The 11390-nt window shown below is 42.8% G+C and overlaps 1 protein-coding gene and 1 long non-coding RNA gene across 5 annotated transcripts; both read right to left on the bottom strand.

Moving 5' to 3' along the window:
* Window positions 1–25: 25 nt before the first annotated feature.
* Window positions 26–8870, bottom strand: snx27b (sorting nexin 27b). 4 transcript variants are annotated; one of them, XR_005114462.2, is made up of 14 exons: window positions 8317–8870; window positions 6022–6253; window positions 5664–5856; window positions 5442–5506; window positions 5248–5352; window positions 5066–5144; window positions 4150–4313; window positions 3658–3747; window positions 3085–3255; window positions 2863–2991; window positions 2471–2530; window positions 2337–2385; window positions 1632–2212; window positions 26–188 (listed from the first exon to the last, which is right to left on the bottom strand). XR_005114462.2 is itself a non-coding variant. In XM_037454645.2 (13 exons), exons 1-13 carry the CDS (start codon window positions 8646–8648, stop codon window positions 2148–2150), a joined length of 1734 nt encoding a protein of 577 aa, XP_037310542.1. In that variant the 5' UTR covers window positions 8649–8870; the 3' UTR covers window positions 26–2147. The 4 variants fall into 4 exon arrangements, 3 of the variants coding, with proteins under 3 accessions (XP_037310542.1, XP_037310543.1, XP_037310544.1); XM_037454645.2 differs by having other exon boundaries at window positions 26–2212; XM_037454646.2 differs by having other exon boundaries at window positions 26–2212; window positions 2323–2385.
* An 865-nt stretch (window positions 8871–9735) lies between these two features.
* Window positions 9736–10737, bottom strand: LOC119197932 (uncharacterized). Its single transcript, XR_009957040.1, has 3 exons — window positions 10625–10737; window positions 10092–10228; window positions 9736–9986 (listed from the first exon to the last, which is right to left on the bottom strand). It is a non-coding gene; the product is annotated as an uncharacterized LOC119197932 (long non-coding RNA).
* Between the last annotated feature and the right edge of the window lie 653 nt (window positions 10738–11390).

An 11390-nucleotide genomic window follows, 5' to 3' on the forward strand; every position in this document is an offset into this window, starting at 1 on the left:
AAACAACAAACTAAAAAAATTTTGCATTAATAAATTGGTTTATTTAAAAGAATACTGTATGTTACAATTTCTTACAGTAAACGACGTAACCAAACACTTTTGTCTTAAATTTCTCATGTCAACATGTCCATGAATCTGCAGGTTGTCAATCTTCCTTCCTTTCTTCGTGTGACTTCTTGAAAGCAATGCTATATCAGATGAAAAAATTAAAGATGCTGAAGTTGGAATAAAGAGTGACACTTAACTTTAGTCAGGATGACAGAGAGAAAGAGAGGGAGACGAGCGCACACTTCAAGGCTCAACACATTCAATCAAACCTCATTTACACACCTGCCAAAGTCTGTTGAAGGTCATTAATCACCCCAGAAGTGAGCAGCACCATCATTAAAACAAGCACTCTTAGCAAGAGCCACTGATCCCAATCTCTGACTCTTCACTTGCTTTTAGCTGAGGAGAGAATGCTGTCAATATTCTCATTATAGGCCAAGCAGGAGTTAGCGATGGGTGAAAATGGAATATTAGCATTTACAAACATTCACTGGCATCATACAATGCTCACATGACTTAATTAGGAAGTAAGAAAATGAGTTGGGGGGGGGGTCGCTATGCATTGCAGTGCAACACAGGTCTTAGCTTTGAGCATTCGTTTGAATATCTTTATATTTGTTTTTGCATGAATTAGCCACATTCTGACATACAGAATATGGTAGTACCATTATAACACTGTGATGTGATCTTATTCTGATGATATTATGACATGTAATACAATTTTTTGTCAGCCTTAAATCATTGTTGCATCATCAGAATATCAATTTACACCAAATTACATTAGGTCTATTGTACTACATTAATTGGACTCATTGAGAGAAACGTTGAATTACAGTTCTGTGATCAGTTGCTACAAAAGCATTTAGTGAATGTACTCAGTTATCTTTGTATCTATCATGTTGATAAAGTGTGCACGCTGCCCTTCTCTGCAAAGAACTCCTCTTTCAATTGAATGGGTTCAACATTACTGCGCAGCATGAGCTACAGAGATAATTAGTGCTGCGATTGTAAAGGCCTTCTGGATTACAGGCGTTTAATAAATGTGGTGGGAGCTCTCACAATCCAAGTAATCAGGGCCTGCAGGAACGAGGAGGAGGACCCCTGCTGTCTCTCATTGGTAATACACGGTAAACATGATGCACTCCATCAAGGCCGCTCTACAATGGCCTCAACACATTTGCGTGGAGTGTTCACACGATAAATAGACAAAAGTAGAATGCATGACTCACAGAACATTGCACGTGCCATTTGATGATGCAGTACATAATCATACTGTAGTCAGTCATAAATGAGTGTAAAATAAGCACAGGCTAGTTTGAGTAATATGCTCACTCTCTGCCTCTTGAGTTATATTTCCCACATTTGGACGTGATTAGTTTGATAAAGTGCAACATTAGAGTGAAGTTAAACATTGTTCCAGCTCATGTGTCAAATAAGCACAGCTGTGTCTCTGAATGAAAAAAATAAATAAAAGAATGTACACTTTCTCTCCCTCCTTTGTCACAATACAATGTTAGTAGTTGTCTTTTGTGAATGCAAATTGATGGTCAAACAGATACAAATGTTATTCAGCTGTGACTTACATTCTGAGGGCCTCACTCTGGGCAGCTTCTTGCCTTTCGGAGTCCCCTGGACACATCGTTAACTTACACGCTAGCAACTGGCCAAAAGGACAGAGAACTGCTGCTCCCATCTGTCAATGGAGAAGATCAAGTGTCCTGAAGTCAACCCGCAGCCTCACTTTCCCTTATAAATCCAACAATATTTCCGTAATCACTTGCTGAGCCTCGTAACCCCCCGAAGTCACATTCCAATTCAAGTCCTTGCCAATAAGAAGAAGGATTGGATGAATCCATGGCTTTAAGTTTAGACAGAACTCATTTCTTTTTCAGAGCTCTTGTCAATGCGGGATTTGACAGTTCTGTCGTTTTTTATTGTTCGGATAATTGGATTTGTAGATTTGCAGATGCTTGTTGATTTGCATGTCTCGAGGGTAGCTTCTGAGGTTGTAGCTGATCATGGAGTATAAATGACGAACATGTGGAGACGCTGGGGCTTGATGAGGACTGAACTGAACTGGGTCGGTAACAGCGGTGTGTCTAGGTAACAATCTCCCTGCCTAGGTGCCTCCATCCCTTCTGTGCCTCAGCAGCTGGAAAATATTCTGAAACAGAAAACCGAAATCAGGAGAAAAGCACAAAAACTCAGATAACACAACGATTCATCCAGGCTTCGGAATAATCATGTTCCGGACAGAGGCAGGCAAAGCCTTACCTTGCCACACATACCATCTTTACTGCAGTTCTTATTGTCCTTGTCTGTAGCCTCCTCTTCCACCTGTAGAAACACACACACATTGCACGTATAAGTACACACAAGGCTCGTAATGGTTCAGGTTGGTCTGTTGATAGATGGTCCTTACCTCCTTCCTCCACTTCAGCTCACAGAAGACTCTCTCGAAGCACTCGTGCATGTAGTTGAACTGAACATCAGCCATGCAACAGAAACAGACACATAGGTTTACATGTTTTTTTTTCAAGGAATAGTTTGAATTTTTGGAAAATATTTACTGCAAAAAGTTACGTAATGACACAGTCACCACTGTTGGTTAGCTTAGCGCGAAGACTGGGAACAGGGGGGGGTCAAGAGATCTGGCCTAACTTTGTCATTGAGTAAGGAAGTATATCGACCATCACCAGTGAAGCTCACAAATCAACAAGTTCTGAGTATATTTGATGCACACAGAAGCTGACGTGAAACAGCAAGCTCACACATTCGCAAAATTCGATGCAATAGCCTGTGTGTGATACTCACATAGGGTGTAAATATCTTGACCCAGCGTGGTTTCTTCTCCCCTCGAGCATATTCAAAGCAGAAGGCCATGCCTTCTTCATCTGTGTCCCACCTCTGCATTTCCCCCCAATCAAATGCAATCACCTGGTTCTGGAACAACATTGAGGCTTTAGGACACTCACTCGGTTATTCATGCAAATAGGTACTACACACACACACACGCACGCACGCACGCACACACACCGACATGGAGTCGCCCCTTGCCTCGAGTGTCCCTTCCTCGGTGCAAGCGTGGAGCTTGAAGTGGCGAATACTGATGGCTGTGATGACCTGGCCTTTGCGTCGGGAGTCGCAGGAACAGTGTGGGAATATGATCTCATTGTAGCCCTCGCAGTCCCTCAACAAGCTCATATACTGAGAACCAAAGGGTCAGAGGAGACAAGATAGCAGTTTTTTTTATTGCTATTCATGAAATGTATAAATTGCATGAAGTTTAGAAGCAGGATGAACTTTCTGATGCTGAACTATATCTACGCTCCACACACTGAACTGTTTACCTGCTGAGGCGGGTTCAATCCCTCAGAAGAGAGGATCATCTACTCATGGTTTCACACAGAGGTGAACTCACTTGCTTTCTACCTTCTACGTTCTTTTTCGCTTTGGCATTTCACAGCCAGTGAAGGGAGACCCGATGGGAGAGAAGGGATGACATTTCCCACTGAGGACTGTAACTCGTATGTCTATCAGCCTCTGTAAGTTCATCAGGGGCAGCAGTGCAGTGGCTGTGTGCTGTCTGTGCACGTGTGAGACACTAACCATGGACAGCTTCTTCTGCTCAGCCAGCTTTTGCAGCTGGTAGGACTTCTGCTCTGCTTTGATGAAGCCTTTCTTCACATCATCTACAGCCTGAAAAGAGAGGGGACACCGTTAAGAGCAAACCCGCCAAAAAGCAAAGGTCCTGCCTGACACCTGGCGTACTACTCTCAGTATTGTAATCATTTCTGCCAGATGCATTGAACATATTGTACATCTTTTACACTAGTCATCCATTGTATTCTGTCCCATCTGTCATCTGACGTTCTCCCTAAGGTTTCTTTCTTTTTTTCTCCCTGTTGAAGGGTTTCTTTTCATTTCTGGGGGAGTGTTCCACGTCCCCATGTGAGGGTTTTGGGACAGAGAATGTTGCACGTGTACAGACTGTAAAGCCCTCAGAGTCAAATTTCTTCATTTGCCATTTGGGGCAATACAAATTAAACATATTAAAAAATGAATTGAATACACACACCAAATGAAGAGAGACGGACGCACCTGGTGAAAGAAGTAGTTGACAGCAAGCTGGTTGTCATTGAGCAGAATCTCCTCTTCCGTAGTGAAGAGCCACTTGCGCAGGGTGAGGCAGGTTCCTGCGATGGCCGACGTGTAGTTCTGCACATACAGTTTGTGGGGGAACTCGTTCGGGGCGAGCTTTCGCACTGAGGAAGAAAAGGAGGCAGGGAATGAGGGAGGGATGTTCCAATTTCTTCCCATCTTGACAAACTACAATGTATTGCTTTAAATGCAATTTATTTCAACCTTCATGAAAGATTACCATTTAGCATTAAGTGTCAAATATGTTAGATCTTGGATACTTGATTTTTTCATCTAGGTGGTATGCAGAAAGCGAAAAGAAGAAAAGGAAACCAACCCTGCAAAGATCATCTACTGAATAAAATAAATTAGAAAGCCTAGGGGATTCCTGGATTCGTCTTTCAGCACCATCGTCAGGTCCAATTAATCTTGTATACGTGCAGTACTTTGTTAATGTCCATATACCAGTGAAACTATTGACATTCCTGTCAGCCTCAGCCGTAGTTAATGTTTAATGCTGATTACGAAACAATGGGCAACCCTTTATAGTGAAAACAAGACTAAGGATTCAATTCAAGGTTTCTCAAGCAGACTAAACATTCATTATTTAATCTTCCACTGATGAAAAAGCAAAGCACGGATGATTTTTGACACATGAAGGGATATCATATTCTTGACTTACAATCATTTTTTACGGCTTAAAGAAACCATTGGAAAGCAAATATATAATAATATTTTTTTCAGTGGTGCTTTTTTGGTTGTAATGTAGATCCATTTAGTTGCCAAAAAGGAAAGGTATTTTGAACAGGATGACATGATGTAATCCGTCATTAGGGGCTACTGGCTATAGATAAAAGACAATTGCGGTCTTACTAACCAAAGGTGTGGTTGATGACCTCAAACAGAGCAAAATAGCTGGCTGTTACGCTGTCCATCCCCAGCTTCATCACCACAGCCTGGGAGAAAAGGAGAGAGACGGAATGAAACAGGAGGATGAAAACATTAGGAGACGAGTGTAAACTGCTATGTTTTATAATGGTTACAGTCAGGCCTGTTTACCTGGTACACCTGGTCAGTGGTAGAATTTTTGCAAACTCTAACAGTGAGCGGGGTTTTGTCTGGCATCGCTATCCTCAACTCCACATCTGACACGCCGTTATAGTTCTAGGTTTCATGGGAAGCAGAAACAAACCGCACCGTGAGTCCCATGCGGACGACTGCAGAACGACACAAACATGTCTCTCTTTTTGTACCTCATCCGATTCAGACAGGAACTCCTGCATGATGTCACTTTCTCCAATCACCCGTACGGAGCACACTGCAGAAAACAGACAAGGTAGACATGCGATTTATCCGTGATTATACCATTCACACTTTTACACTTTACAAACCCGAGAAAAGCACGATTGTAAATACTGCAATCGCACTTGACCAGTGCCATCTAGAAACCCCTTCACTCCTCCTCTCTGCCCCACCTTTCTCCAGGTATTCTTCAAGGCCTCTGCGTCGCGCGTCAAGCTGCTGCTCCGACAAGGAAAAAGGCCATTTCCCGGGCAGCTTGGGGAACGTAAAGATGGCGAACTCCCTCTTCAGGTTTTGGTGTAGGATTACAAACTCGCGGTAACGCTTGGAGCACAGCTGCCGGCCTGCCATGTACACATTGTATACCTGGAAGTGAACACAAAGAAGGAGACAATTTGAAATGAACGTCGCAATTAAAATAAATGGGAGTCAAACACCAGGCCCTTTTCTGTATTCACCCCTTCATGCTTCCAAAGGTCAACAACCTGCTCTCACTTAGTCATTCGTCAATTCATCCGTAGTTGCACTCACCACAAACTTTTCCTGGTTGAGTTCGGTGTGTTTGTAGCTCGGCACAGAGATGGGGACGGCCTGCTTGTCGGAGTAGTCGTAGCAGGACTGGGCTGAAATGTCGTCTCCCGGATCCAAGCAGTCGGCCTCCTGGGGAGGGACGGACAGCACGGCCAGCGCCAGCTCCCTCTCCCCAGCCCGGATCAGGTCCACCACCTGCTTGTGGGTCGCTCCCTCTACATTCACACCATTACTATTGAACACATGGAGGGAGAGATGTGATAGTTGGTGTGATTTTTATTTCTATATCGCCTTTTCTCATCTTAAAGAAATACTGTCTTGCCTAAAATATTCCGTCTTACATTGTTTAAACACGACTGAATCATGAAAGGGTTAACTTTTTCAAGAGACAACAGACAAAAAAAATGCATCTCAACGTAAATCAGTAAGAATTATTAATACATAAAAGTACGACCTGACAAATTAAATGGACTCGAGTCAACCCTCATAGGAATAATAGTTTGACAGTTACCATTTGCACAGGACTATGGTGTTCATTAACTCATAATTCATCACTATTGTCACCAGTGTCCTCAGCATTAAGGACGTTGGGTTTATGGCATTAGGGAAGCTGAGCATGAGTAAGGGCCGATCCCAATCTCCACCCTGAGCCCTGAACCCTCAGGGACTTAACTGACGTCCCCTAAGTGAGAGTGGGAGTGGGAGTCTGTGACAGCTTTAAAATGGTGTAAATCTAAATGGGGGAGCACTTTGCTGTAAACCACATCACAATAGGATTCATCAAATCACATTATTCTGTACAGCTTAAGAATCTTTATAAATAAACATGTGAATGTACGTGAATGCAAAATGCTAGCCTTAGGCTACAAAGGAATTACACCGCAGTCACACTAGCGCGAATCTACACACCCAGGATGTGAAAGCCAACTAGTCGGCGGGATGACATTTTGTGTTCCTATTTAGTCACTTTTAACAGCCTTATAGAGACAAACCAAAGTTTCAAAATCCCCCCGAAAGCAAAAACAGTGCACAGGGAAGTGAAAAAGACAAGATAGGAAAACAAGAATGGATCAAATATACCAGACAGAGCTTCTGATTCTGGATTTGCATCATATATGTGGACTTTGTGACTGACTGTTGAGGATTTTTTTTTTTATTGAGAAGTTGCATCTCTTTAATAACCCAACGGTAAAATAATAATTCACACGAATGCCAAAGGGAGCAAATGGAGGATTTTGAGCCAAGGTACATAGAGACAAGCTGAAGACGAAATTAAGCAAAGACGGATAGGGAAGACAAATAAATCCAGCCTGCAGTTGGGGGAAACACAAAATAGAGACAAAGCATCTTGGCAGCTCCATTTTAGCAGCTTAGTGACTATAAAATAAGCACCTGATGTAGTGCCCTTTGCACTTGCACTATCAGCACTTCTGAGCATTATAAAGATTTTCAAGAAGACATTTTTCCTGTGTGTTATTTTCTCATTTCGGTTTCAATTATTCAAGGAACCAGTTACAGCTACTTTCCTTCTGCTTTCTATGTTTCTTTCAAATGCACATACAGCCATATGCTTTCACACAAGCGCGCAGAAATAATGGGGTCAACAAACTGCCAGGTTACTGCAGGCCATCCATTAACAAAGCACTGTGCAAGAGCCAGCCAATGAGACACTGACTTTTGGCGAGGGAAGCCAATCAGAGTGGAACTGAAGACATCCCTCCCTTCCTGCATCAACCTCATTGCACACAGACGGTCACACAGACGCGTCAGAACGGATGCTGCGCTGTGAGCTGCGTGTTCCTCTCCATAGCAACAGAGCCTAACACCGTGCACGCTAACGTGCCAGTGAGGGCTATCGCCTCTGTCGTAAATGCAGCAGCAGCAGCAGCCGCACGCCCGCACGCGCGCGCGCGCACTGGTTGCAACGTCAAAGCAATGTGTGGTTTAACTGACAAAACTCGGGTGATGCTGACGAAACCGCTTCGCCCCGTTTCAACCGTAGCGATGCATGAGAGCGCAGGTCGGTGCAGCGGGGCACGGCTCCGACGACACCAACGTGCACAAGGGATGATTTGTAGTGGAATCGGATGTAATGTGACGGGAATCTTCAATGGTCCCTCGGATCGTTTCTATCGGATACACACACACACACCGGCGGCGGTAACGGCTCACGGGCTGCTCGCTTGTCAAATGAAGATAGCGGATTGGCGCGCACAAGTTTGTCTTAGCCCCGATTTGTACGTTAAGGTTACTGCTTTATATGTCAGACTAACGTTAAGCCAGTGGCCAACTTACACTTCGAGAATCCTGTCTCCCTTCGAAATACCGGCTCTGTCGGCGGCACCTCCCGGTAGGACAGCGCTGACATGCTGCAGAGGAGGGTACAGTTCCCCGTTGATGCTCCGCAGCTGTCCGCCCTCGCTAACTTGTCCCCGGACATTGAAACCGTAGCCAGAGTCAGACTTCACTACTCGCACTAGCCGCGGGCCCGAAGTAACGGTTGTTGCCGTCTGGCAGCCGCCGCCGGTGTCCGGTGTAACGTTACCGCTACCGGAGCCGTTGCGAGAAGAAGGGTGAGGCAACTCAGGGACCGTTGAGCAAATTCCTTGTCCCTCGACGTCCGCCATTTTTCTACACTCTTTGTATCATCCACTCAAATTCCGCTGACATCAAATGTTCCAAAAACATTAGCATGTAGTAACAGGCTAATCAGCCTGGCTAGCTAACCGACCGAGATCGACGGGAAAAGCCGAGAGTGTCCGATGGTTTACGAGACCGCTCGAGGATGCGTTCCATTCGGGTCACGAGTGTATCGGCTAGTTTCCTAGGTAGGGCACGTGCTTCTATTGGAGTCGGTCAGTATTTTGTTCTGACTGAATTAGCAATGTAAAGGTGTCAGTCTGGCTGTCATTACGTTGTGGTCAAACTGTGGATCGGGATCCCTTGTACCTTTTTTTCTAACTTTTGAAACATTATTGTGAAATGTTGACAAAAATCTTTGGACTACTCACAATTGATGTTCATATTGACTTGAGAATTTTGTCAATATTGTTCATTTTACATTCATCCTCGTAGTAGTGAAGAATGAATGTTATTAATCTGAAAGGGGATACGTTCGTCGGATGGAAGTACTTTAATGTTTTTACCAACACAACCTAAAATATGATTGCCAGGTTATAAGTATAATCGTTTGTTGCAGCCTCACATTTAACAACCCTTTAATGTTGTCATCTTCATCATCCCAATTTTCTGCATTCGATGACTTCACATCATTGATCTTGACTTTAAAGCAGCCTCACTGAATATCATTTTTCTAAAGAAGGGCCTGCCATCCCGTCTGAATTATAAAACATGAGTAGGAAAGTTGCAACACAGACGCCCTGGGTTTCCAAACGCCACAGGTTCAGTTTGTTCAATTGTCCTTTGCATAATCTGATTAAAATTAAAACAAATGAGCTCAACCAGCTGTGATGCTCTTTGTCTTTATAATTTATTTTATCTTTCAGATTAGTACTCTGTTCATGTTTCCTAACTCATGCTTAAACTGGTAAACTTTTGGGAAATACTTTTCATCCTCTTTATTAGGCAAATTGATTCCAGCCAGAGAAGACCATAAAATGAATATGGACCCCTCAGAGTGAAAGCTTTGAACACAAGGGGGCGTCGCAGCAAAAATCACTTGTGTTGGACAATCACAAAACATTCACAATAGGATTCTTTTTTAGTTTTTATTCATCACTTATTACATTGAACTTCAAGGATGCAAAATTTGATCCTCCAGTTTATGCTTTCATTTAGAACAAATTAAAGTACCCAAAGAAGTTCTGAAGCAACTTGGATTAGTGAGATTATCCCAGAATTTCACTGAGAGTTACAGCCAAAGCCACATAGTCTTTGAGACGGAAGACGCTACTACCACTTGCTTGCAGGTCTTTGAAGAAGTCCACAGACTGCTTGTTGCTTCCCTAAAGAAAAGAAAAGTTCAGCGAGAATTGTGGCAAAACATAAACCATCCGTCAAAGAGACATTTACAGCTATTTTGCCAATGTGCTGCTTTTTTGTCTCCTCACTTTCACCCCAATTTGCTCACTGAGCAATTTGGAGACTTCAGCCTTGGTCAAGGTGTCTTTGTCCCCTTGCACTGCAGCATACTTGACAAAGACAGCCTTGACAATTGCGAGTGCGTCAATGGTTGCGCTCATGGTGACTGAAATTACAAAGTATTGTTGACTTTAATCAGAGGGGATTTGAAATAAAGACCACGATCACATATCAGTGGTGCAATGGGGAGGTAATTGTCAGATGTGACCAGTCTCTAAGAGTTTCTTAATTAATTGAAGGCATCAGAATGATGTCCGTCCCTTTGCACACTCCATCTAGAGGATGCTCCTTGTTAAACTTTCCTTCCTCCTTGATATTTAGTTTTAGCAATTCCATTATTATTGTTCAATACAATTATTCAAATTAGAATTGCTATCCTCTTACTATTGATTAACATGTTATTCTGAAGTAGCACTCGACGCACACACCATGCATAATTTACACGAATTAAATGCAAAATTGAAAACGTTGTATTTTGAAAAGGATATTCAAATACACTTACCCAGATAGTTTGATTGCTTGAGCAGGTAGGAAGAGTAGAAGGGAGGATTTTGACACTACGCACCGATATGAGCGGTTTTATAGAGAATGACGCGCCCTCTTTCAAAAGCCCCGCCCCTCTCTATCATTTTTTTTTTTACCCGCAGCTGAAAAATGTACAAATCGCCCAGATGACATCATCATCAATCTCTTTTTAGTGCTTACAATATGGGAATCATCAAAGGCAATGGATTTTAACCTGAAGAAAAACAATTGTGTTTTCTTCTTTCCGGGAAAATCTGACAGCAATTTTTAGAATAATTCCCTTAATTTGCAAAAACTAGCCCAGAATGCAGATTATATCTCATGTTACACACAGATCTTACCAGGCCTGTCATGACTTTCAAGGTGTTTTTCTTACAGAAAGCAGTGTTTGATCAAAATAAATCCAGCTGGTAAATGGAAATGCAGATTAAGAAAAGCTCTTTTTCTTAGATTTGTGAATGTTACTTTTCATTGTTTTCCGCATTTGGTCCATTTCAATAGATTCATGTGTTTATTTCCCAATTGTCTTTTAAACCGTTTGAATTCATGCAAGTCAAGTGCAATCAAGATGCCAACGAGAACTTTAATCAGGAAAAAGTAATGACACGTTTTTACATTCCTTTGAGATAAGCTTAAGAGACATTAGTCAAGAACAAAAACTAACTGGCTTAAAGCTAAACTAACCGTAATCTGTAGAAATCCTAGCACGTCATCTCTGGCACTGACATTATATGCTCTGCTAC

This window comes from Pungitius pungitius, chromosome 11, assembly GCF_949316345.1.
Source record: "Pungitius pungitius chromosome 11, fPunPun2.1, whole genome shotgun sequence".
NCBI lineage: Eukaryota > Metazoa > Chordata > Actinopteri > Perciformes > Gasterosteidae > Pungitius > Pungitius pungitius.

What these genes read in the sequence shown, in the direction of transcription:
- snx27b (XM_037454645.2), bottom strand. Translation starts at nt 8,648, where the DNA reads ATGGCGGACGTCGAGGGACAAGGAATTTGCTCAACGGTCCCTGAGTTG. An exon ending in AGCAGAAGAAGCTGTCCATG is followed by an intron (nt 3,256 to 3,657) that starts GTTAGTGTCTCA and finishes TTTGGTTCTCAG; the next exon opens with TATATGAGCTTGTTGAGGGA. An exon ending in AGCTGAAGTGGAGGAAGGAG is followed by an intron (nt 2,386 to 2,470) that starts GTAAGGACCATC and finishes GTGTTTCTACAG; the next exon opens with GTGGAAGAGGAGGCTACAGA.